The sequence below is a fragment of the Triturus cristatus genome, chromosome 6 (assembly GCF_964204655.1).
Source record: "Triturus cristatus chromosome 6, aTriCri1.1, whole genome shotgun sequence".
In the NCBI taxonomy this organism is placed as follows: Eukaryota; Metazoa; Chordata; class Amphibia; order Caudata; family Salamandridae; genus Triturus; species Triturus cristatus.
In genome coordinates this window covers 1,473,295-1,500,867 of record NC_140589.1, presented here as the reverse complement: position 1 = coordinate 1,500,867, position 27,573 = coordinate 1,473,295, and the positions used below count along the sequence as shown (strand labels likewise).

Below are 27,573 nucleotides of genomic sequence, written 5' to 3'. Positions count from 1 at the left end.
TCATCAAAGACATCTGCGAATTCTCTGTAAAGCTCTGGTATTTCAGGTGTTTGAATGACACATATAGAATTTCCATTAGTGCATAACTTAGTGACCGCACTGGTTACGGTAGGGTGAGCCATATCTTCAAAACAATGTCTTGCACAATATTCCGAATTTAATTGAATAGTCCGGGCTCCCCAATCTATCAACAGATTGTGTTTAGTCAACCAAGGTAGGCCCAAGATTAGTTGAAATTGGGGGGCGTCAATTAAATTAAACTGCAGGGTCTCTTGGTGTCCCTCAATGGTGGTCATGTGTACCGATTCTGTATGACTGATTATTGGTCCTGAAGTTAATTCAGTACCATCAACTGCTCGGACCTTCTCGCTTTTCTCCTTTTTAATGGCTTGTAATCCAATTTGATCTGCAAATTTATGGTCGCAGAAATTACCTGTTGCTCAAGAAGCAACCATGACAATAACACCGGTCAAATTTATACTTCTAAATCGTAATGTTACTGTCATAACCAAATGGGGCGAAGAGACTTGTAACGTGTTCGCTACCTCATGGTCTGTTGGAGTTGTGGCTCCTTTCGCAACCACGGGTCCAACTCCGCTCACCCGTGGTGCCTCTAGTTTTCCTTCTCCTTTGCTGGTAATTTTGGTCTTTTTAAACAGTTCCTGACAAAATGTCCACTTCCTCTACAATACAAACACAGCTTGTTTAATCTTCGTTTTTCTTTTTCCTCCTTGGAGAGTGGACCTATGATTACTCCAATTTGCATGGGTTCTGCTCCAGTGGAACCTTCCGCTGTTCGTGACGGTTCAGTTTTAACTCGATCAAAACGTGGAACACTAGGTCGAAACTCCCGTCTACGTTCTCCTTTTCGCTCGGTTTGCCGATAATCAATCTCTAGAGTCCAATCCACTAGGGCAGAGATGTCAGTAGGTCGATTCGGGATTTGGGAAAGGGCATCTTTCAATTCTTCTCGCAATCCCCTGTAAAATACTGCTGCTCTTTTATTTTCTGGCCAATTCGTCTCTACTATTAATTTATTAAATTGAGCTAGATAGGCCACGAGTTCTCGGTTACCCTGTTTTAATTCTAACAGTTCGTTGTCAGACGCCTGTGATCCAGTTCTACGATCAAAGATGCGAAGGAATTCTTTCTTGAAGTCTTCATGGTTATATAAAATTGGATCATCTTGAGACACTAGTGGCATGGACCAGGAAGTGGCGTCCCCACTAAGGTAGGACAGGATGAACGCCACACGGGATTGGGCATCAGGGAAAATGGTTGGACGGCACTTGAAGTGCAATGAACACTGGGTCAAAAAAATGTGTGCCTTTTGCGGATCTCCATTGAACCTCTCTGGTGGAGCAAGAGGAATTACGGGGGATAATGAGTGAATGACTTGGGTGGTGGCAAAAGACGGAGTGCTAGCGTTTGGATTCTCTGTAGTAAAAGATGTGGAGGCTTGACTGGCTACCTAAACTGGTGTTTCCGTTTTAAAGGTTATAATCTCCGGTCTTAATATCTTATTCTCCTCCCTCACTGCCTCTAAGTCCCTTTGTATATTACTTAAAATCTCGCCTACATTTTTTAGATCCAGACCTTCCGTCATTCTGCTCATGTGTTAGTACCAGCGTGGGCACTTCACTGTGTCAGGGGAACTTAACGAATCACACAGGAGCAGAATGACGCTAACTCCCAATACCCTTCTCAGGACCCCCCCTGCTAGGTTTGTTTTAATCCATCGCAGGTAAGTTCTGAGGGGGGAAAGGGGATTGGACAGAGAAGAGACAGCTCCAAAACACTGCTGGTCCTGCTTAATCTTCTTCTTCAGGTTGTTAGGCTAGAAACATTAAATAGTCAGATATATCGGTAACCTTGACAGACTGCTTTCCTTAATATAGATACATATACATTTAATAACTAATCTCACCAGTAAGTAGTTTTGGGCTTGCCACTCTTCTTACTTCTCTTGAGCGTTGTGTGTGTTTACCCAGAGAAGCCTTCGCTCTAATCACTTGGGGGCACATGCATCAACAATGCCATTTGCGATTCCTTATTAGCGAAAAATAAGGAATCGCTAATAAGGAATAGCAAAAGGCTATGCATGTAGGAATCGCTATTCAAATAGCGATTCCTTAACTTTCCTTAATTGCTACTAGAAAATTGCGAGTAGCAATTAAGGAATGCCATCCCAATCATTCCTATGGGCCTCCAGGCCCATAGGAATGAATTGGAGATTGCATGAGCAAATAGCGAGTACCAGTAGGTTCTCGCAAATTGCTCATGCAATTTCAAGGGTGCTAGGGTGTCAAAATAACACCCTATTGCACCCCTGAAATTGATATGTGCACATATGTTGCACACACACATGCTCTAAGGGCATGTGTGTGCGCAGCATGAAACTTTGAAAAATGCACAAAAGTGCATTTTTCAAACTTTTAGCAAATTACCATGCAGTTCATCTTCATGGTAATTTGCTCCCCCTATTAGCGAATTCGCTAATTTTTTTAACTTTCATGCATTGCATTTAAGGAATCCCAAATTGAGATTCCTTAAATTAAGGAATCTCAATTTGGGATTCCTTAAATGCTATCGCTATTGAAGGAATCGCTATTTAAGGATTCCTTAAATAGCGATTTTTGCTTTTGGGTTGATGCATTGGGATTGGGTATTTTTAACTCAATACCGGGAGCTATTAGCGAATCGGTATTTTACCGACTGGATTTTGGCTTGATGCATGAGGCTGTTGTTCTTTTCCTTGCAGGCCGTTCTATTCTAAGGTTCTCTGTCTTGATAAAGGAAAAAACAAGGTAAGTTATCTTTCTGTTCTGTAAGTATGTAATGTAGTTCGATGTTCCCTTCCTACCTATGCACTTACTGGACAAGTCATTGAGATGTTTATAATTTGTTGCCTGAAGAATGAGAACTTCAATTAAATAGAGATATGAGGACAATTGCACCTGTCTAAGATTTTTTCTAAATGGAAGATTTGCTGATTTATGCTTCCCAGCCAATTAGAGAAGGTGCTTATAATCAGTTTGGTATGACTATTTATCACAGCTCTTATGGCAGCTGCCAAGACGTGTGTAATTTAATATTTTCCTTCTCAGGAAAAAAATGTAATGAAGCGTCAACGGAAATCTCTCAGTGTTCGCACTTGTTCGTTTTTTGAATTACGCAGATCAAAAGAGAGGCGCGTTTAAATATTGCAGAGGAATTTCTGTAACCTTGCCGGTAGTGCGCACGAACTGAAACGTGCGCACGAGTTTAATTCCTGCAGCCTTTAGGTACCGCGAGGCACAAAAGGAACAGTGCCCGCGAGTAAACTTCAAATCCAGAATGAGAAATTTGATCTAGAATAACGCAGCTCAGAGAAACAATGCTCGCGTTTTTCCCTAGTGCGAATTTACAGGACGTTAAGAGTTAACTGAACTTGTCAACATTCTCTTCCTTGTCATTCTCTCAGGAAATACAATACTAAATATATTTAATTGGTTAAAGTTGAATTAATCTTCTTCACAGATTTATTTCAATCGTTAGTGCAAGCAAGGCTTCAGTCAGAATTATGTTTCAACAGCTTATTGCCTGAAAACTTGGATGGGAACATAAATAATACTTTGAAGTTGACACTAACCTTTAATCTTGAATATTGGTAGTAACCGGCGAAGCTAACCCCGCATATTCCGCCACTACCCTGACGCATGAACAACAGGTGCTGCTCCAGAAGGATCTTCAGTGAAGTGCACAGTAGAATGTTGGAGCACACCTCACCAACTGTCATTTGCAGAAAGACTAGACTGCTAAACAGCGTTATGCTGTTGCAATGTCAGGATGTTGGCAGCCATGTTGGAGTTTCTACGGTGCCAACTAGCGCTCCAACTAAAAGGATTAGCTACTCTTTGAGTTTGTGAAGAGAGAATAGTAGCTACGGAGGAAAAAGGAGGAGGAAACCTCCTGTGATTCCTGACACGCATCCACGGAGAAGCGTGCCGCCGTCGGAGTTGCTGTCGTCACATCGCGTAAAGGGGTGACGCCGCTGCAGCATCGCATCGAGCGGAAGCGTCTCGCAAACGTCGGAAAAGAGTGCCGCTGCCAAGGCCGCTGTCATCGCATCGCGTAAAGGGGTGACGCGCTGTAGCTGACGCATCGAGTCAAGTCTTCTCGCAACATCGGAGAAGCGTAACGCATCTGGAATATCTTCACGTCTTTATTTCTTTGCACCAAAAACTTCATCGCATCAGCATCGTTGCAACACTTTCGTTGCCCTGCGTGTTGCATCTAAGGTACATTGACTTAAAGTGTCACATTTAAGGATTTAAGAGAACTAAGCAAACTTCTACCATCTAAAATAACAGTATTGTGCATTTTTGTTGTTTAATGGTCTTGTGGTAACTCTATATAAAGAATCCTTATTTTTAATATAAAAACCTGTGTGGTGTCCATCTGTAGTGTTGTCACTTGGTTACTGTACCTATAACGCTCTGAGATAAGCCTTGTCTGATCGCGCCAAGCTACCTAGAGGGTGAGCAGGGGTTATTTTAGAGTGTAACCCCTTACCCTGACAAGAGGAAAGGTTCCCTGCTTGTCACAAGTACCTACCTGTGCCAACCAGAGAACCCGGATTCTAACATTGGTGGTCAGCGGTGGGGATTCTGGACTTGCATTTGTGACTCATGTACAGTAATTGGTGAACACTACTTAGTGAGTGCAGACCTTAAACGCAACCAATACTTGTTGGTAGATTTCTTTTGGGACTGTCTATTTTTGAGCACTGACAAGCTTAACCATGGTGGAGAAAGCAGCATCCATAGTCTCTGTTAATACTGAATTTGAATGGGAAGAAGAGAAATTGGATAGCTACACTGCCAAGCAGCTGAAACTCATCTGCAAGAAATTTAATGTTTCTACAACTGGATGTAAGAACAAGGCAGAGTTCTACAAGGCGCCGAGGGCCTGGGTAGAAGCAAGGAATGCCACTGATGATGATAATGCAGAGGAGCAGCTGGATGGGCCAGTGGGTCCAAAAGGAAGGAGAACCCCTTCCCCTGTCGGTAGCAGTGTTTCTGGTAAAAGTCTATCTCCAGAGGAGTTGGCAGACAGGAAGGAAACCAGAGCTCATGAGATAGAGATGGCGAAACTAAACGGACAACTGGCAATGGAACAGAAAAGGCTGGAAATAGAAGAAAGAAAAATGGAAAGGGAGCATGAGTTGATCATGAGGGAGCTTGACTTAGAGCTCGAGAGGCTTGAGACCATGAGTGTCTCAGCCCAGCAACAAGAAATGTGTGTAGCTCAGAGATTGAGCTTTGCTGAGTGGGCAGAGGAATCCAGCTCAGATGGTGGCAGCAATATTGAATTTTCTAGTGCTGAGAGAGTAGTACACACACCCAGAGATGTGGCGCCTGACTTGAAGGAGGGGGTTAATTTACACCTGGAGGTTCAAGGATATGAGGTAGCTCCAGTGGTGCGCAGCGTTCTTGAGGTGAATTGGGAAACTGGCACAGGGGTTCATAGTCCTAGTGGTGGGAGGGATTCCCCCATAGTTGAGATCCTGGTGTGTGAGTGTGAAGACCGCCCAGAAGAGTGTGGGTTGAGTGACAGAGACAGTCAGATACTGTCTCGCCAATCTCAGGAGAGTGGTGTTGAGTACGTGTGCGAGGCACTGGATGGGGAGGTGAAGGATAGTTTGGTTAACCCTGCTAGGGGGCTGTGTGATCCGTGCTCGCCTGCCGGCTGCCTGAACTTCTGTTGTTTTGGTCTTGTTTTTCTTCCATTTGTGCCTGTTTTACTGTACTTTGTGCCCGTGTTAGCGTTTTCCTTCCTGGTTGCCCGCCTACCTCGCCGCCCTCCGCTCTCCCTCCCCGCTTCCCGCCACCGCCGATTACCCCGCCCCTTTTTCTCTTCTGTACCCTCCCCGCTCCCGCCTCCCAGCTGCTCCGCCCACCCGCGCACTTGGCCTTATATGGCGACCGTGCGACGCAGGTGAGTGTGACCCACTTGTGGGACACCCCTGCGCCGCACGGCCACCAGCTGCTGCGTGTGCCCCACTGCCTTGCCCACTGCCTCGCTGCCTGCCTCGCTGCCGCTGACCACGCCCCCTCCTCCGAGGGGCGTGGTCCGTGCTCGCCTGCCGGCTGCCTGAACTTCTGTTGTTTTGGTCTTGTTTTTCTTCCATTTGTGCCTGTTTTACTGTACTTTGTGCCCGTGTTAGCGTTTTCCTTCCTGGTTGCCCGCCTACCTCGCCGCCCTCCGCTCTCCCTCCCCGCTTCCCGCCACCGCCGATTACCCCGCCCCTTTTTCTCTTCTGTACCCTCCCCGCTCCCGCCTCCCAGCTGCTCCGCCCACCCGCGCACTTCGCCTTATATGGCGACCGTGCGAACGCGCAGCGGTCACGCGCAGCGGGTGCGCCGATTGTGCGCCGAAGGCGCGCCAAAGGCAAGCCCGTCTACGCCCGTCCACGCCTGGACCGCGCCCAGTGCCAGGACCCCTGGACCCCACCGACGGAAGACGACCCGACAGTCCTACGACGCCGCAACACTCATTGCACTCAACACCGGCGGGACCCAGGGATGCTACCGAGCCACTCCGAAGCACACCTACGGACCCTTCAGCTGCCACGCCTGCAAGTTCACCTGCATCCGGACCTGCCCGGCACCAGCACCTGCCAAGCCGAACACCAGCAGAAACCACCTCAAGTGCATCCTGCTCAACACTCGCTCCGTCCACAGACACGCCATCGAACTCTGGAACCTCCTCGACACCACAGCCCCTGACGTTGCCTTCATCACGGAGACCTGGATGAACGCCTCCTCAGCGCCCGACATCGCCATCGCCATCCCAGAAGGATACAAGATCACCCGGAAGGACCGCAACGCCAACCAGGTGGGAGGAGGCATCGCCATCATCCACAAGAACACCATCCGCATCACGACCAGCACCGACAACACCCCACCCTCCGCCGAACACCTGCACTTCCAGATTCACACCGACCCGAAGACCACCCTCAGAGGCACCCTGATCTACCGACCTCCGGGACCACGCACTCAATTCAGCGAGGACATCGCCGACTTCGTCAGCCCGCACGCCCTCCCCTCCGCTGACTACATCCTCCTGGGGGACTTCAACTTCCACCTGGAGAACAACAACGACTGCAACACCAGCACCCTGCTCGACAACCTCGCCAACCTTGGACTCAAGCAGCTGGTGTCCACCCCCACCCACCTCGCCGGACACACACTCGACGCCATCTTCTCATCCAGCAAAGACATCGCCTTCAGCCACGCCACAGAACTCCACTGGACAGATCACAGATGCATCCACTTCACCTTCAGAAGAACGACGACCCACCACCACCAGCGACAGGCTGCCCGAAGAAGCTGGAACAAGATCACAGCCGACCAGCTCGCCGCCTCCCTGAGCCAGCACCCTCCGGCCAGCTCAGCGAACCCCAGCCAGGCCGCCGACAACCTCACGAAGTGGATCAGCAACTGCGCGGACGAACTCGCCCGACTGAGGACCCCGCCCAGCAGACCCGGCAGCAAGAGAGCCCCATGGTTCACCGACGAACTCAAGAGCTCCAAGAAGAACTGCCGAGCCCTCGAGAAAGCCTGGAGAAGGGAACCCACGCCGGACAACAGGACCACCCTCAAGCTCGCCACCCGGAAACACCACCAACTGATCCGCATCGCCAAGAAAACGGCTTTCAAAAACCGACTGGACAACAACGCACACAACTGCAAGGAACTCTTCAAAATCGTGAAAGAGCTCTCCAACCCCAATGCCGGAAACAACGACATCACCCCTTCGCAAGACCTCTGCAACTCCCTCGCCTCCTACTTCCACAACAAGATCGCGGACATACACTACAGCTTCAGCACTCAACCGACGCACGCCACGACCGCAGCATCGCCACCCACCACCACCCTCCGCGCCTGGACCCCGGTCAACACCGAAGAAACCGTCCACACGATGAACTCCATCCACTCCGGATCTCCGACCGACCCCTGCCCTCACCACGTCTTCAACAAAGCCGACGCGGTCATCGCACCCCACCTGCGGGACATCATCAACACCTCATTCGACACCGCCATCTTCCCCGAGAGCTGGAAGCACGCCGAACTCAGCGCTCTACTGAAGAAACCTACAGCAGACCCCACCGAACTCAAGAATTACCGCCCCATCTCTCTACTCCCGTTTCCAGCCAAAGTCATCGAGAAGACCGTCAACAAACAGCTGGCCACCTTCCTCGAGACGAATGGATCCCTCGACCCATCGCAGTCCGGATTCCGGGCCAACCACAGCACCGAGACCGCCCTCATCGCCGCCACTGACGACATCCGAACCCTGATGGACAACGGGGAAACAGCGGCCCTCATCCTCCTAGACCTCTCCGCGGCTTTCGACACAGTCTGCCGCCGCACCCTAGTGCAGCGCCTCAGCAACGTCGGAATCCAGGAGAAGGCGCTGGAATGGATCGTCTCCTTTCTCGACGGAAGAACACAAAGAGTCCGCCTACCACCGTACAAGTCAGAGGCCACCAAAGTCATCTGCGGCGTCCCTCAAGGATCCTCACTGAGCCCGACTCTCTTCAACGTCTACATGAGCCCCCTCGCGGCCATCGCACGCCAACACAACCTCAACATTATCTCCTACGCCGACGACACCCAGCTGATCCTCTCCCTGACCAACGACCCCGCCGCCGCCAGAGCCAACCTGCACGAAGGGATGAGAGAGGTAGCCGAGTGGATGACGACGAGCCGCCTGAAGCTGAACACAGGTAAGACGGAGGTCCTCATCCTGGGCTCCTCGCCCTCCGCCTGGGACGACTCCTGGTGGCCCCCCGCCCTGGGCACCGCACCCAAACCGACGGACCACGCACGCAACCTGGGTTTCATCTTGGACTCCTGCCTCTCCATGACCAGGCAAGTCAACGCCGTCTCCTCGTCGTGCTTCAACATCCTGCGCATGCTTCGGAAGATCTTCTGGTGGATCCCCACAGAGACCAGGAAGACCGTCACCCAGGCCCTCGTCACCAGCCGAATGGACTACAGCAACGCACTCTATGCCGGAACCACCGCCAAGATCCAGAAGAGACTCCAGCGCATCCAGAACGCCTCAGCCAGACTCATCCTCGACATCCCACGACACAGCCACATCTCCGGACACCTAAGAGACCTGCACTGGCTCCCGGTCAACAAGAGAATCCCCTTCCGCCTCCTTACCCACGCACACAAAGCTCTCCACGACCAAGGCCCGAGCTACCTCAACAACCGCATCAACTGCTACGCCCCCAAACGCCACCTCCGATCCGCCAGCCACGCCCTCGCCGCCATCCCACGCATCCGCAGAGCCACTACAGGAGGAAGGTCCTTCTCCTACCTGGCCGCCAAGACCTGGAACTCCCTCCCGGCCGACCTGCGCCTGACCCAAGACCACCTCTCCTTCAGGAAGAAGCTCAAGACCTGGCTGTTCGAGCAGTAGCGGCACCCCCCCCCCCCCCCAAGCGCCTCGAGACCCTACGGGTAGGTAGTGCGCTCTATAAATGTCTTTGATTGATTGATTGTCTGGTTTGTGTGAGTGACAGGGCTGGGGAAACCCAGAGGGGCAGGGCTAGGTAGCCTGGTGAAGAATAGAGAGATTGACATCCAGATGGGTGGGAGGAGTGCACCTGGACTCTGAATAGGGCTATGCTCTACCACCACAATGCTGGCTCCACCTCCTGTGGAGCAGCTGATGTCTCTGCCCTGCACCCTAAATAGAAAGGCAGTCATGTCAACAAAGTGCTCAAGAACTGGTTTGGACTGGGCAAAGGCCCCTCTACCCCAGAGGAACAAAGGAATTAGGGGTATAAGTATTGGGACCCTGCTCCCAAGAAATTAGATCCTGCTTGACAAGAAGAACCTCTGCCTGAGGAGAAGGAACTGGGAAAGCTGTAAGGAGGAGTACTGTCCCTGACCTGGGGGATTGGCCTGCAGTGGTTGCCTTGCTGCTGGAAGGAGAGGAGAAAAGACTACAAAGATTTTATTTCAACTTGTGCTTAAAAGATCTCCAAGGGCTTGAGCTGAGCTTGCCCCCTGAACAAAGTCCCAGGACCAGTGGACTTCACCCCCCAGCTCCCCAGAGTCTTTTGGAAGTGCCTGCTGCTGTTGTTGGGCCTTCTGAGGGACTGCGTGTCGCAAGGAGCTGGAAGCGCGACTCAAGAAGGAGAAGCGTGCTGCTGTCGGAGTTGTTGTCGTCGCATCTCGCAAAGGGTGTCGCCGCTGCAGCCTCGCATCGAGCGGAAGCGTCTCGCATCATTCCGGAAGTGTCTCGCAACGCCGAAGAAGCATGTCGCCATCGCAGCCATCGTAGCTGACGCATTGCACCGCATCAAGAGAAGAGTCTCGTATCGAGGAAGAAGCGTGTCGCCATCGCAGCCATCGTAGTTGTCGCATTGCACCGCATCAAGAAAAGCGCCTCGCATCTACGGAGAAGCGTGCCGCCGTCGGAGCTGCTGTCGTCGCATCGCGTAAAGGGGTGACGCCGCTGCAGCATTGCATCGAGCGGAAGCGTCTCGCAAACGTCGGAGAAGAGTGCCGCTGCCAAGACCGCTGTCATCGCATCGCGTAGAGGGGTGACGCCGCTGTAGTTGACGCATCGAGTCGAGTCTTCTCGCAACATCGGAGAAGCGTAACGCATCTGGAAGATCTTCACGTCTTTATTTCTTTGCACCAAAAACTTAATCGAATCAGCATCGTTGCAACACTTTCGTTGCCCTGCATGTCGCATCTAAGGTACATTGACTTAAAGTGTCGCATTTAAGAACTTAAGAGAACTAAGCAAACTTCTACCGTCTAAAATAACAGTATTGTGTATTTTTGTCGTTTAATGGTCTTGTGGTAACTCTATATAAAGAATCCTTATTTTTAACCCCTTCCCTGCTCATGACGGAACCGTTCCGTCATGAGCCACGGTTGGCGTGTGCTCATGACGGAACGGTTCCGTCATGACACTCCCGTTGGCGGCCGCTCCGCCTACGCGGCGCTGTTTCCCCGCCTGTGCGGGGGGACAACGCAAATGGGCGGAGTCATGACGGAACCGTTCCGTCATGAGCACAGCTCAACTGTGGCTCATGACGGAGCGGCTCCGTCATGAGCACAGGCCCGCCGCGCTGCCCCCCTGCCCCCCCCAGCGCTGCAGCGGAATGTCCGCAGCAGCGAAGGGGTTAATATAAAAACCTGTGTGGTGTCCATTTGTAGTGTTGTCACTTGGTTACTGTATGTGTTCACAAATGCTTAACCTATAACGCTCTGAGATAAGCCTTGTCTGCTTGCGCCAAGCTACCAGAGGGTGAGCAGGTGTTATTTTAGGAGTGTAACCCCTTACCCTGACTAGAGGAAAGGTTCCCTGCTTGTCACAAGTACCTACCTGTGCCAACCAGAGAACCCGGATTCTAACACTGTCCTTGTAACTTTCAATTTGGTTGAACTGTTTATTGTATTTCTGCATTATATAAACATCATGTCATTTTCTTCATTCCGTATGCATACACTCATTTATTAATATGCAGTCAAGTTGGTGCTTCCAGATGTATCTTATTGAATGTATCCTATGTATTACAATCTCCCGTGGCTTATTAGAATAGTAGTTCAACACTAGTGTGTTATAACTCACACTGAATGTGTGTGGGGTTTCGGTCTAAATCGTTGGCATATGTGCCAGACTTTCTTGGACTGTTAAACTGAGTAGACTCTGCACCAGATGGGCTTTCTAACCAAGCAGACTCAATGAAAGCCTTTTTATTTGCTTCATTTTTGGTTCTGGCGATGACATGCTTAAGACACTGCCCTTATGTTAGTCCTCTTTGCAGAGTATGACTTTGACTATTTAGTTTGAGATCATTCATAATCGATTTACTATCTTTTTGTAGTCTGTAAGAATTATAATTTCGAATAAATTTATAAAGTTTGTCTAGGAGTTCTGTCTCTTGTTAGTTTGTTTGGCTTGGACTGAGTCTTATAAAGGCTCTGACAGTCCCAATCCTATGTCTTTACCCTTTTAATTATTTTAATTAGAGCGTTGACAGCTACATAACATCTAAAACACTTTTTTGTCTTTGGGCTCACCTTAATAAATCCCAACAGCCACGTCTCAGGAGTCCTAATGAGATTCTTCCCCACTATTTCAAACGGTTCTTTCCCAACCTCCTACCGGAAATACTATTTAGGATGTTAGGGCTACACCAGGTGTAAGAAATCTGTCCTAAAGCCCATCAAGGACTGATTGGTCTATCCCGTACAACGTGGCAGGCATAACACAGACCTAATGCAGGAATTTAAAGTGGAGTAATCTGTGTTCATAATTCAAGGAGACATTTTTGGTTTGCAAACAAGGAGATCTGAGAGGATATGGCCCAACACTCTCACCCTTGCCTGCTTAGAATCCCAGTTACTTCAGTTACTCCATTACTATGTAGTACATACTTGATGCCAAATGCCTCAGATGTGAAGCAGTCAGGATATGATGAGTTAAATAATTAAATATGGTTACTGAAGATAAAGAATTGGGATGTTATGAAATATATGAGGGAGTTCGGGAAAATCTACCAAGTTGGTGAGAGATTTGCAACCAATCATGGAAATTAGGAGACCCCAATTTCAGAAAAGAATAACTTGATAATTAAAGTCAAACAGAACCTTTGGATCTTGGGAGACTGGGGTTATGAAAATAACTCTGATTACCCCAACAATACACTAATGATTTCTGGGTGGGAACAGAACTTAACCCCACTATCATAGTATTTTTCACGAATAAAGCATGCAGGGTCTCTCTCACCGTGGCAAAAAGAAGCGGGTAAAGTGAGCATCTCTGCCTAGTGCCATGCCCAAGCATTGAGTCATCAGGTATCACCTTGGTCACCAGACTCTGTGGGAAGGGCTAAGTATACAGCAATTTAACAAAGGAAAGAATATAGTTCCCAATCCCCAACGTCCACACTACCTTGAACAGAAAAAGTTGTTTGACAGGAACAAACTCCTTCTATGTGTCAAAGGACACAACTACAGAAGTGACACTGGGATTAACATTGTGGAAGACCGAGAAGAGTGTCTTTTCTGCTTCACTGGTGCGGGTATATCATCCAGAAGAGATTGGCCCAAAAAACATTGAGACTCATAAGTAAGCTTCCAACAGGTGAAACACTCAATGCACGCAGAATATGGAAGGCACACTGGGGAGAAAGTTGTATTTCCCACATCAAGCATTATGAAATATCCAACTCCTACCACAATCCAGCTCACTCTGCCTCGCTCTGCCTTCTAATCAAGACAAGTTGTCCTTGTTTTCCAGACTGCCTAATGGTGCAAGACTACCAAGCCCACACAATCCAGGAAGTATTGGTTGTGGTATAGATGCCCATATACAAAAAAGGACCTACCTCGTACAATGACAGTGAGTAAGGGGTGAGCCTGCGCTGGAAGCTGTGGCATCTATACCACATACACAAAAATGGAGCCAAGGGGGTCAAAAAGGCAGGTCGCCCCCCACTCATGACCATATACAAAAAAGGACCTGCCTCGTTCTAATCCTTGTTTTAAGCACAGTGTACACACTCAACACTTTATACTCAACGTTCTGGCTTCTGCACAAACTGTTGCTCTTTAGCCGTCTTTGCGGCCCTGATTGCCATTCGCTAAGGAGTTCTAGTGTCACTGGCTATGTAAATGCCTGAAACTAGGTATATTTAGAAAAGTGTTTCCCCTAAAAAGCTATTATATCCCCACCACTATGTGTGAGAAGAAAAGAGGAAGAAAAAGCGAGTTCAAATTCAACAGAACCATCGAGTATAGTCTCTGTTCCAATACCTCAAAAGAAAGAAGTGCAAAAAAGTGAGGCGGACGGCAGTACCTCACGGACGTAACCCCAACGAGGTTTATGCAGACAGGTACTCGCCCGCTACCTCACGTTCTCATCATAGGCGACTGCCGTCCCAAATGAAGATAAAGAATAAATCAAAAGTAGTTGTGTGTATTCTAATACCTAATGTGAAGTGGAACTAAAAATCTAAACTGTGTCTATGTTCCAACAACAAAAAAGTGGGTGTCGACCCTAAGAAAGAGGAGAGTGAGTCTGATCAGGACCCAAAACACTCCCAATTAATACCGGGCAAGACCACAGTAGCTAAATCAGACTTTTATTTAGTGCTGTGTGGCTGTCCACTAAAACCAACATGTTTCGTTGCCTGTATGGATTGGCGGCAACTTCTTCAGGGCTAGCGTCGACTAGCCTCTCTGCTTTAATAGCTCTGACCAGTATAGTATCTGTCAGGACCTGTGGGAAACATAAAATATAAACACACACATTCAATACAGCACCCCAGTTACCTTTAAAGGGTAACACACATTCAATCAGGCACTTCCGCAGTTTGCATTGATTAACTGCAATGGACACAGTGCCTGTATCATCTGTATCAATCATATTTACCGTTGGGGTTGCTCATTTACAGCATACCTCAACCCTCAGAATAGGAGCGTCTGTGCTACCTCGGGTACTTCTGAGCTGCTTGCCCGCAAACCGCGGATTCGTATATCTAAAATGCATAGGAACAGAGAGTTATCTTATTGCATACCAGTATTGAACACCTTACACACCTATGTTAGTTACTAACTATGTGTAGGACCGCTATCATGTAATAACCAGGATCCTGTGATTTCCCCATATAGCTAACACACATGTATCATTTAATGCCTAACACGTCCCATCACGTTAGGATGGCCACATAAATTAATACGCTTCGCTTCCTCATTGTATTAATGGTCCTATCCAAGTTGTGCTAGCTGTATATGGTTAAGTTGTGATGGCGGGGTGCACACCGTGTGGGCTCTCCGATGACACCGCCCCGCCCTCCGAAACCGGGGAGATTGGATGTATTAGACGGCCACTAACGGGAACTAAGAGTATGCATTTGCTCTATTCTGTGTACAGTCTACCACACCCAGCCCGCTATCAGTCTCACCTCGTCAGTCTTGCGCTCCGTGTTCTATCCAGCCTCCATCGCGGGCTGTGTGGCTCTTTCTTGTTTAAATGCTACGCGCGTGTTGACTATGCCCATGCGCGAGCGTGAACTGAAGGCAACAGCGGCCATCTTGTGTAAACCGGAATACGCGCCCAAAATGGAAATAGCGTATACGGTGTCGTTGACATGTGCGGACGTGCACTGAGGGCAATCGCGGCCATCTTATGTACACCGGGACACATACCCATAATGGAGCTAGCGTGTATGGTGTCATGATGTTATTAACCAATGCACCACACTCCCCAATTGGCTTAGTGAGATAATGAACTGGCTGCAACATAGCACACATTCCAGGGCCCTTCAGTTGTTATATATTTACAATAGGGTCCTAACAATGTGTCATGCAAATGATTACCGATATTGTCACAGCCCATGAATGGCCCTCCGAGATGTCGACAGGACAGTGTACTCAGATGGTGTGCAGGGTCTGCATGGGTTGCCCTAACCACCCTATCACTATATGTATACTTGCGGATATACAAAAAATGTATGCAGTTCATTTGGATGAGGTTTGCAATGTGATGTAAATTATTGATTTGCAACCTTGTTCCACTCGATGTAATCATTAAGGCCGTGTAGGTCTGCTCCCTCCTGGTAAATCCAACGTGCCTCCTTCATTGTTAGTCTGGCGTCCATGTTATAAATGTCACCCAAGACCCGCTCCAATACGACCCAACGTAATTCGTGAGGGCCATGTCTGGCCGTCACGAAGTGCTGGACCAACTTTGTGGTTAATTTGCCCATCCGAATGGTACTTAAATGTTCTTGTACACGGACCTTCACTTTACGCGTGGTCAATCCAATGTAGTGAAGGCCGCATGGACATGTCAGTCTATATATAACGTTGTTAGTATTACAATTGCTGAACGCATTCAAATGCCAAATCTTCCCACTTGCCAGCATGACATTCTTAGTTGGAGTGGTGAGTTCGCATACACTACAACCACCGCATTGATAGTGTCCTGGCGGAATCCCTGTGGACTTGATCTCACCCTTAGGTCGTGAGTGCACAAGGCGATCGCGTAGACTGGTAGAGCGTTTAAAGGCAAAGCGGGGTTGTGGCATGGTCATGGTAGAAGTGTGTAGAAGTGGCCAGTGTTTCCTGATCACTTGTCTAATTTGTGTCGACAAGGGACCAAAGGTGGTGACTACGGGGATGCAATCTCCTGTGATTTTCGGTGTTCTCTCCAAGAGGGCCGTTCGTGGGGTATTCAGGGCTCGTTTTTTAGCCTGCTTGATAACCTTGATAGGGTATGCTCGTGCCTCCAGTTTACATGATAAGGTTTCTGCTTGTTGTACAAAGTCCTCAGTGTTCGAACAGTTCCTGCGATATCTCAGGAATTGTCCTACAGGTAAGTTGTCCCTCAATGCCCTGGGGTGGTAGGATCTATAGTGCAGGAGGGAGTTCTTGTCGGTAGGTTTCTGATGGACATTAGTGACCAATTTCCGATTTACTACACTGATATCGAGATCCAGATATGTGGCTGAAGTGTTGCTGATAGTCAAGGTAAATTTGAGGCATTCATCGAGGCCATTAAGCCACTGAAGGAATCTGTCAAGATCTGCTGCAGAGCCTGTCCAAATACAGAGCACATCGTCGATATATCTCTTCCAGAGGGCAATGTCAAGACCGCTGTCATCGCATCGCGTAGAGGGGTGACGCCGCTGTAGTTGACGCATCGAGTCGAGTCTTCTCGCAACATCGGAGAAGCGTAACGCATCTGGAAGATCTTCACGTCTTTATTTCTTTGCACCAAAAACTTAATCGAATCAGCATCGTTGCAACACTTTCGTTGCCCTGCATGTCGCATCTAAGGTACATTGACTTAAAGTGTCGCATTTAAGAACTTAAGAGAACTAAGCAAACTTCTACCGTCTAAAATAACAGTATTGTGTATTTTTGTCGTTTAATGGTCTTGTGGTAACTCTATATAAAGAATCCTTATTTTTAACCCCTTCCCTGCTCATGACGGAACCGTTCCGTCATGAGCCACGGTTGGCGTGTGCTCATGACGGAACGGTTCCGTCATGACACTCCCGTTGGCGGCCGCTCCGCCTACGCGGCGCTGTTTCCCCGCCTGTGCGGGGGGACAACGCAAATGGGCGGAGTCATGACGGAACCGTTCCGTCATGAGCACAGCTCAACTGTGGCTCATGACGGAGCGGCTCCGTCATGAGCACAGGCCCGCCGCGCTGCCCCCCTGCCCCCCCCAGCGCTGCAGCGGAATGTCCGCAGCAGCGAAGGGGTTAATATAAAAACCTGTGTGGTGTCCATTTGTAGTGTTGTCACTTGGTTACTGTATGTGTTCACAAATGCTTAACCTATAACGCTCTGAGATAAGCCTTGTCTGCTTGCGCCAAGCTACCAGAGGGTGAGCAGGTGTTATTTTAGGAGTGTAACCCCTTACCCTGACTAGAGGAAAGGTTCCCTGCTTGTCACAAGTACCTACCTGTGCCAACCAGAGAACCCGGATTCTAACACTGTCCTTGTAACTTTCAATTTGGTTGAACTGTTTATTGTATTTCTGCATTATATAAACATCATGTCATTTTCTTCATTCCGTATGCATACATTCATTTATTAATATGCAGTCAAGTTGGTGCTTCCAGATGTATCTTATTGAATGTATCCTATGTATTACAATCTCCCGTGGCTTATTAGAATAGTAGTTCAACACTAGTGTGTTATAACTCACACTGAATGTGTGTGGGGTTTCGGTCTAAATCGTTGGCATATGTGCCAGACTTTCTTGGACTGTTAAACTGAGTAGACTCTGCACCAGATGGGCTTTCTAACCAAGCAGACTCAATGAAAGCCTTTTTATTTGCTTCATTTTTGGTTCTGGCGATGACATGCTTAAGACACTGCCCTTATGTTAGTCCTCTTTGCAGAGTATGACTTTGACTATTTAGTTTGAGATCATTCATAATCGATTTACTATCTTTTTGTAGTCTGTAAGAATTATAATTTCGAATAAATTTATAAAGTTTGTCTAGGAGTTCTGTCTCTTGTTAGTTTGTTTGGCTTGGACTGAGTCTTATAAAGGCTCTGACAGTCCCAATCCTATGTCTTTACCCTTTTAATTATTTTAATTAGAGCGTTGACAGCTACATAACATCTAAAACACTTTTTTGTCTTTGGGCTCACCTTAATAAATCCCAACAGCCACGTCTCAGGAGTCCTAATGAGATTCTTCCCCACTATTTCAAACGGTTCTTTCCCAACCTCCTACCGGAAATACTATTTAGGATGTTAGGGCTACACCAGGTGTAAGAAATCTGTCCTAAAGCCCATCAAGGACTGATTGGTCTATCCCGTACAACGTGGCAGGCATAACACAGACCTAATGCAGGAATTTAAAGTGGAGTAATCTGTGTTCATAATTCAAGGAGACATTTTTGGTTTGCAAACAAGGAGATCTGAGAGGATATGGCCCAACACTCTCACCCTTGCCTGCTTAGAATCCCAGTTACTTCAGTTACTCCATTACTATGTAGTACATACTTGATGCCAAATGCCTCAGATGTGAAGCAGTCAGGATATGATGAGTTAAATAATTAAATATGGTTACTGAAGATAAAGAATTGGGATGTTATGAAATATATGAGGGAGTTCGGGAAAATCTACCAAGTTGGTGAGAGATTTGCAACCAATCATGGAAATTAGGAGACCCCAATTTCAGAAAAGAATAACTTGATAATTAAAGTCAAACAGAACCTTTGGATCTTGGGAGACTGGGGTTATGAAAATAACTCTGATTACCCCAACAATACACTAATGATTTCTGGGTGGGAACAGAACTTAACCCCACTATCATAGTATTTTTCACGAATAAAGCATGCAGGGTCTCTCTCACCGTGGCAAAAAGAAGCGGGTAAAGTGAGCATCTCTGCCTAGTGCCATGCCCAAGCATTGAGTCATCAGGTATCACCTTGGTCACCAGACTCTGTGGGAAGGGCTAAGTATACAGCAATTTAACAAAGGAAAGAATATAGTTCCCAATCCCCAACGTCCACACTACCTTGAACAGAAAAAGTTGTTTGACAGGAACAAACTCCTTCTATGTGTCAAAGGACACAACTACAGAAGTGACACTGGGATTAACATTGTGGAAGACCGAGAAGAGTGTCTTTTCTGCTTCACTGGTGCGGGTATATCATCCAGAAGAGATTGGCCCAAAAAACATTGAGACTCATAAGTAAGCTTCCAACAGGTGAAACACTCAATGCACGCAGAATATGGAAGGCACACTGGGGAGAAAGTTGTATTTCCCACATCAAGCATTATGAAATATCCAACTCCTACCACAATCCAGCTCACTCTGCCTCGCTCTGCCTTCTAATCAAGACAAGTTGTCCTTGTTTTCCAGACTGCCTAATGGTGCAAGACTACCAAGCCCACACAATCCAGGAAGTATTGGTTGTGGTATAGATGCCCATATACAAAAAAGGACCTACCTCGTACAATGACAGTGAGTAAGGGGTGAGCCTGCGCTGGAAGCTGTGGCATCTATACCACATACACAAAAATGGAGCCAAGGGGGTCAAAAAGGCAGGTCGCCCCCCACTCATGACCATATACAAAAAAGGACCTGCCTCGTTCTAATCCTTGTTTTAAGCACAGTGTACACACTCAACACTTTATACTCAACGTTCTGGCTTCTGCACAAACTGTTGCTCTTTAGCCGTCTTTGCGGCCCTGATTGCCATTCGCTAAGGAGTTCTAGTGTCACTGGCTATGTAAATGCCTGAAACTAGGTATATTTAGAAAAGTGTTTCCCCTAAAAAGCTATTATATCCCCACCACTATGTGTGAGAAGAAAAGAGGAAGAAAAAGCGAGTTCAAATTCAACAGAACCATCGAGTATAGTCTCTGTTCCAATACCTCAAAAGAAAGAAGTGCAAAAAAGTGAGGCGGACGGCAGTACCTCACGGACGTAACCCCAACGAGGTTTATGCAGACAGGTACTCGCCCGCTACCTCACGTTCTCATCATAGGCGACTGCCGTCCCAAATGAAGATAAAGAATAAATCAAAAGTAGTTGTGTCTATTCTAATACCTAATGTGAAGTGGAACTAAAAATCTAAACTGTGTCTATGTTCCAACAACAAAAAAGTGGGTGTCGACCCTAAGAAAGAGGAGAGTGAGTCTGATCAGGACCCAAAACACTCCCAATTAATACCGGGCAAGACCACAGTAGCTAAATCAGACTTTTATTTAGTGCTGTGTGGCTGTCCACTAAAACCAACATGTTTCGTTGCCTGTATGGATTGGCGGCAACTTCTTCAGGGCTAGCGTCGACTAGCCTCTCTGCTTTAATAGCTCTGACCAGTATAGTATCTGTCAGGACCTGTGGGAAACATAAAATATAAACACACACATTCAATACAGCACCCCAGTTACCTTTAAAGGGTAACACACATTCAATCAGGCACTTCCGCAGTTTGCATTGATTAACTGCAATGGACACAGTGCCTGTATCATCTGTATCAATCATATTTACCGTTGGGGTTGCTCATTTACAGCATACCTCAACCCTCAGAATAGGAGCGTCTGTGCTACCTCGGGTACTTCTGAGCTGCTTGCCCGCAAACCGTGGATTCGTATATCTAAAATGCATAGGAACAGAGAGTTATCTTATTGCATACCAGTATTGAACACCTTACACACCTATGTTAGTTACTAACTATGTGTAGGACCGCTATCATGTAATAACCAGGATCCTGTGATTTCCCCATATAGCTAACACACATGTATCATTTAATGCCTAACACGTCCCATCACGTTAGGATGGCCACATAAATTAATACGCTTCGCTTCCTCATTGTATTAATGGTCCTATCCAAGTTGTGCTAGCTGTATATGGTTAAGTTGTGATGGCGGGGTGCACACCGTGTGGGCTCTCCGATGACACCGCCCCGCCCTCCGAAACCGGGGAGATTGGATGTATTAGACGGCCACTAACGGGAACTAAGAGTATGCATTTGCTCTATTCTGTGTACAGTCTACCACACCCAGCCCGCTATCAGTCTCACCTCGTCAGTCTTGCGCTCCGTGTTCTATCCAGCCTCCATCGCGGGCTGTGTGGCTCTTTCTTGTTTAAATGCTACGCGCGTGTTGACTATGCCCATGCGCGAGCGTGAACTGAAGGCAACAGCGGCCATCTTGTGTAAACCGGAATACGCGCCCAAAATGGAAATAGCGTATACGGTGTCGTTGACATGTGCGGACGTGCACTGAGGGCAATCGCGGCCATCTTATGTACACCGGGACACATACCCATAATGGAGCTAGCGTGTATGGTGTCATGATGTTATTAACCAATGCACCACACTCCCCAATTGGCTTAGTGAGATAATGAACTGGCTGCAACATAGCACACATTCCAGGGCCCTTCAGTTGTTATATATTTACAATAGGGTCCTAACAATGTGTCATGCAAATGATTACCGATATTGTCACAGCCCATGAATGGCCCTCCGAGATGTCGACAGGACAGTGTACTCAGATGGTGTGCAGGGTCTGCATGGGTTGCCCTAACCACCCTATCACTATATGTATACTTGCGGATATACAAAAAATGTATGCAGTTCATTTGGATGAGGTTTGCAATGTGATGTAAATTATTGATTTGCAACCTTGTTCCACTCGATGTAATCATTAAGGCCGTGTAGGTCTGCTCCCTCCTGGTAAATCCAACGTGCCTCCTTCATTGTTAGTCTGGCGTCCATGTTATAAATGTCACCCAAGACCCGCTCCAATACGACCCAACGTAATTCGTGAGGGCCATGTCTGGCCGTCACGAAGTGCTGGACCAACTTTGTGGTTAATTTGCCCATCCGAATGGTACTTAAATGTTCTTGTACACGGACCTTCACTTTACGCGTGGTCAATCCAATGTAGTGAAGGCCGCATGGACATGTCAGTCTATATATAACGTTGTTAGTATTACAATTGCTGAACGCATTCAAATGCCAAATCTTCCCACTTGCCAGCATGACATTCTTAGTTGGAGTGGTGAGTTCGCATACACTACAACCACCGCATTGATAGTGTCCTGGCGGAATCCCTGTGGACTTGATCTCACCCTTAGGTCGTGAGTGCACAAGGCGATCGCGTAGACTGGTAGAGCGTTTAAAGGCAAAGCGGGGTTGTGGCATGGTCATGGTAGAAGTGTGTAGAAGTGGCCAGTGTTTCCTGATCACTTGTCTAATTTGTGTCGACAAGGGACCAAAGGTGGTGACTACGGGGATGCAATCTCCTGTGATTTTCGGTGTTCTCTCCAAGAGGGCCGTTCGTGGGGTATTCAGGGCTCGTTTTTTAGCCTGCTTGATAACCTTGATAGGGTATGCTCGTGCCTCCAGTTTACATGATAAGGTTTCTGCTTGTTGTACAAAGTCCTCAGTGTTCGAACAGTTCCTGCGATATCTCAGGAATTGTCCTACAGGTAAGTTGTCCCTCAATGCCCTGGGGTGGTAGGATCTATAGTGCAGGAGGGAGTTCTTGTCGGTAGGTTTCTGATGGACATTAGTGACCAATTTCCGATTTACTACACTGATATCGAGATCCAGATATGTGGCTGAAGTGTTGCTGATAGTCAAGGTAAATTTGAGGCATTCATCGAGGCCATTAAGCCACTGAAGGAATCTGTCAAGATCTGCTGCAGAGCCTGTCCAAATACAGAGCACATCGTCGATATATCTCTTCCAGAGGGCAATGTTCCTCTGGAAGAGATTGGTGCAATGTGAGATGTAATTAGTCTCAAATTGGCCCACATAAATACAAGCCAGACTGGGGGCAAATGTAGCCCCCATCGACGTACCGGACACTTGCAAATATAGCTGGTCCTTGTAGGCGAAGAAGTTTTTTGTTAAGGCCAATTCAATGCATTGGAGAACGAAGGTTTGCGGGACATCATAAAACCATTCGCACTCACCCAGGGCATGTGCTGCTGCCACCAGTGTTGCTTCCTGGGGGATGCTGGTGTATAATGATTCGATGTCAATTGTGACCAGCAATTGATGTTGAGGGTCAAACACAATGTCATCCAGGATTTTTAAGACTGATGTGGTGTCCTGTACATAAGAGGGTTGGGTAATCACACATTCCCTCAGGAAGAAATCTGCAAACTGGGATAGCGGTTCCAGGACAGATTGAATCCCTGATACAATAGGGCGTCCCGGGGGTGGCCTCTGTGCCTTATGAATTTTTGGGACGATGTAAAACGCAGGGGTCCTGGGTTTTTCGTTAATCAAAAAGTCCGCTTCTTTGACCGTGATCCACTTCTTTGCTTTGGCTTCCGCGACCATCGTTTGAATGGTCGTCTGTAAGTTCTTGGTGGGATCTCTCATGAGAGGTTGATAATTATGTCGTACATCAAGCAATCTGGCCACCTCCCGCTCATAATCCACAGTGTCCAGCACCACCACCGCTCCCCCCTTATCAGCAGGTTTGATGGTGATACTAGGGTTCTGCTGGAGGGAATGTACTGCTAACCAATCAGCCTTTGTCATGTTGCTGTGGCTGGGGTCCTGCTGTTGTTCTTCCAAAGAACTAATGTCTTGCATGATTTTTTGTTCAAAAACAAGGACTTCTGGGCCAATAGAATGGTTAGGGGGGCAAAATTGGGACGGTCGTCGCAGATTTGTAGAGAACACCGAAGGTGCCTCAGTTTCTTTACCCTGGAAGAATTTATTTAGTTTGATCTTCCTCATCAACCCGTACAGTTCACCCCGCAGCTTAAAGCTGTCATGTTTGGGAGTGGGGACATATCCAAGGCCTTTGTTTAAGACCCTGTGTTCGTCTATTGTCAAGATGTGTGAAGACAGATTGATCACAATGTCATTCTCCTCCCTAGTTACTGGGGTATTCTGCCCCTGCTACGGGTGATCCTGGGTGAAAAATTCTGCCACACTGGATTGTTGTTGTGGCGTGCTCTGCCTCTGCCTCTGGCCCTCCCCCTGTAACTGGTCCCTCTCTGATCTGGGGGGCGCTGTTCTAAAAAATCCCTCAGCATGGCTCCCAGATCTTCGTTTGGCCTCTCTGTGGTGTTAAATCTGACTCTCTGGTTAAAGTTGGACGTGGAAGCAGAGGTAGAGGGTTGTCCATTGCAATCATCCTCTTCACTGCTAGTATTGTCAAACGTCCAATTGTTAAATGTTCGTTTACCTTGCCGGCGCCCACCTCTGGACCCTCGTGTAAAGTGTGGTGTTTCTGGGGGTTGTTGATAATGACTGTCCTCGACATACGGAAAGGCCCATTCATGGCTAAATCTCTCTAGGTTTCTTTTAAGTCCCTTCATTTTTTGGTTCACCATATAAATTTGATATTCCCCAACATCATTCTGGATTGTGGTCAACTGTTCTTTTATATCTTTTATGATGGTATCTGCCTTCAGTGCTGTTTCCAAATCTAATATTTCTTTAAGCAGTTCCTCGCTCAGTCTCTTTGCAGTATTGATGATTAATACTAACCAATCGTGATAGGACGTGTTAGGCATTAAATGATACATGTGTGTTAGCTATATGGGGAAATCACAGGATCCTGGTTATTACATGATAGCGGTCCTACACATAGTTAGTAACTAACATAGGTGTGTAAGGTGTTCAATACTGGTATGCAATAAGATAACTCTCTGTTCCTATGCATTTTAGATATACGAATCCGCGGTTTGCGGGCAAGCAGCTCGGAAGTACCCGAGGTAGCACAGACGCTCCTATTCTGAGGGTTGAGGTATGCTGTAAATGAGCAACCCCAACGGTAAATATGATTGATACAGATGATACAGGCACTGTGTCCATTGCAGTTAATCAATGCAAACTGCTAAAGTGCCTGATTGAATGTGTGTTACCCTTTAAAGGTAACTGGGGTGCTGTATTGAATGTGTGTGTTTGTATTTTATGTTTCCCGCAGGTCCTGACAGATACTATACTGGTCAGAGCTATTAAAGCAGAGAGGCTAGTCGACCCTAGCCCTGAAGAAGTTGCCGCCAATCCATACAAGCAACGAAACATGTTGGTTTTAGTGGACAGCCACACAGCACTAAATAAAAGTCTGATTTAGCTAGTGTGGTCTTGCCCGGTATTAATTGGGAGTGTTTTGGGTCCTGATCAGACTCACTCTCCTCTTTCTTAGGGTCGACACCCACTTTTTTGTTGTTGGAACATAGACACAGTTTAGATTTTTAGTTCCACTTCACATTAGGTATTAGAATAGACACAACTACTTTTGATTTATTCTTTATCTTCATTTGGGACGGCAGTCGCCTATGATGAGAACGTGAGGTAGCGGGCGAGTACCTGTCTGCATAAACCTCGTTGGGGTTACGTCCGTGAGGTACTGCCGTCCGCCTCACTTTTTTGCACTTCTTTCTTTTGAGGTATTGGAACAGAGACTATACTCGATGGTTCTGTTGAATTTGAATTTGAACTCGCTTTTTCTTCCTCTTTTCTTCTCACACATAGTGGTGGGGATATAATAGCTTTTTAGGGGAAACACTTTTCTAAATATACCTAGTTTCAGGCATTTACATAGCCAGTGACACTAGAACTCCTTAGCGAATGGCAATCAGGGCCGCAAAGACGGCTAAAGAGCAACAGTTTGTGCAGAAGCCAGTACGTTGAGTATTAAGTGTTGAGTGTGTACACTGTGCTTAAAACAAGGATTAGTACGAGGCAGGTCCTTTTTTGTATATGGTCATGAGTGGGGGGCGACCTGCCTTTTTGACCCCCTTGGCTCCATTTTTGTGTATGTGGTATAGATGCCACAGCTTCCAGCGCAGGCTCACCCCTTACTCACTGTCATTGGTTGGGTCAGCAGTCAGCTGAAGCGAGGCACTCTATTTAGGGTCTGAAGCGCCTCTACAAGGGCAAATAGAGGAAAGCCCCCCATCAGACACTGTCAAGATATAAGGTCCCAATATCTCTACTTATCGGTGTCATTGTCATTTTAATCATCACCCGGACAGCACACAGTACCGCTATCTACCTGTGGTGGCATGGTACAGCCCATCATCAAGCCATGTGAAAGGGCAAGGTTACATACTAATGGTCTCCCATGTATTTTAGCAACTTTTACCAACAAGTGCCTTAGAAGCAAGACACACCAACAATCCAGAATCAAATGTACATAAAAAAGCATACAAAAATCCACAAACATAGAATCACTTAATTGGTCAAACATACACACCTAGTATCCTTCGGCCAACTGCTCATCAAAAGTGAAGGCAGCTTCAACATCTGCAAAGAAGTGTCATCTGTTCTTAAATACAATTTTCAATTTGGCTAAGTGCAACCCAACATACTATACTCCCTTAGTCGAAGGTACATCCTTCACAAGAACAAAATGGTTTCAGCCACACTGAACAGCAGCTGTGAGGTCAGGATCTATACTTGCACTTTGATTTTCACAATACAGGACTCCAGCCTACTTCGGTGCCTTCAATGTTGAGTCCCTGTAATTCAAAACATTGGCAACAGTGGATCTAGGGTTGTCCTTTGGCTTTGGTCTTGCACCCAAGAAATGGTGAGCTCTCAGAACCTTCAACACATCTGACAGTGGCTTTGGAAAATAGCCTGCAATTTTGCTGTTTAACAAAAGACACCCCACATGTGTATATTACTGCTCCAGGCACTCTCCTCAAGTCGAACATGAGCAGCATTCAAGTCTTGAGTTCAAGTACAAGCAATGCATTTTCAGCATCATTCGTTCTGCCCTCCATTTCAGTAAATCTCCCAGTGACCTTATCCAAATGCTTTTGCACCAGTCACAGTTTTACACCAATAAGAATCTATTTACCAAAATTTCAGTCAGCTGTTCAGCCGTTTAATCAGAGAGTCCTGTTCCGTGGAACAGAGCAATATCACCCACATGATCTGACATTTTGTCAGTAGGGAGCTGCATATGAAAGCTTCGCTTTTCTTCTGAAAAATCCTAAATCTTTCTCTGTTTCTTGTCATTCTTTCCCATATTATGATCAGGGTGGTTTCTGATGCAGGATCCTGTATTTTGAAGGCAGGCAACACTCATGAATATGCACAAACATTGAAGTGTTTGCAGGGGAGATCAGGAGAACAGCAGAAACACCCCTCCCCTCCCCCCCCCCCCCCAGCTAGACAGCATCACATCAGATGACCCTCATAAATAAGTTGTTCATAACCCTCTTTGTGAGGTAGATCGGGTCTTTGACAACATTCCAGACCACAGAGGAAGGCTGCTCCGAGCTTATGCCCATCTGGACCAGTTTTTCACCTGCAAAGACATAATTTTGCATTGTCTCAAAGACAGGCCAACAGACCAGAAAACACAGTTCAGGTATGAATGTTTCATGCAAAGGGCAGAGTTTTGAGCATATGTGGTTTGTGGAGGGTGGAATCTGACTATATGGTTGCCCCCACTTTTTTCCTGGTGTTTTGCTGGTTTATGACTTAGTTGGACTTGGATCCTGCTATTCAAGGCCCCAGTCTATCTGCTTTCTCTGTAAAATGGTTTGCATGTACATTAGGTACATATCTAATTGGATTCT

The 27,573-nt window shown here is 47.2% G+C and overlaps 1 protein-coding gene across 2 annotated transcripts in view; it reads right to left on the bottom strand.

Moving 5' to 3' along the window:
* Positions 1–27,573, bottom strand: part of LOC146813611 (verrucotoxin subunit beta-like) — a 162,291-nt gene that overhangs the window by 16,016 nt on the left and 118,702 nt on the right. Inside the window, exon 4 of one of the 2 annotated variants that reach the window (XM_085610093.1) lies at positions 25,855–27,299. The exons of the other annotated variant lie outside the window; for it this stretch is intronic. Coding sequence (XP_085466219.1) covers positions 27,175–27,299 — 125 coding nt within the window. The 3' untranslated portion in view covers positions 25,855–27,174. Of the gene's footprint in view, positions 1–25,854; positions 27,300–27,573 lie in introns of those variants that run through there. 2 annotated transcript variants of the gene reach the window in all.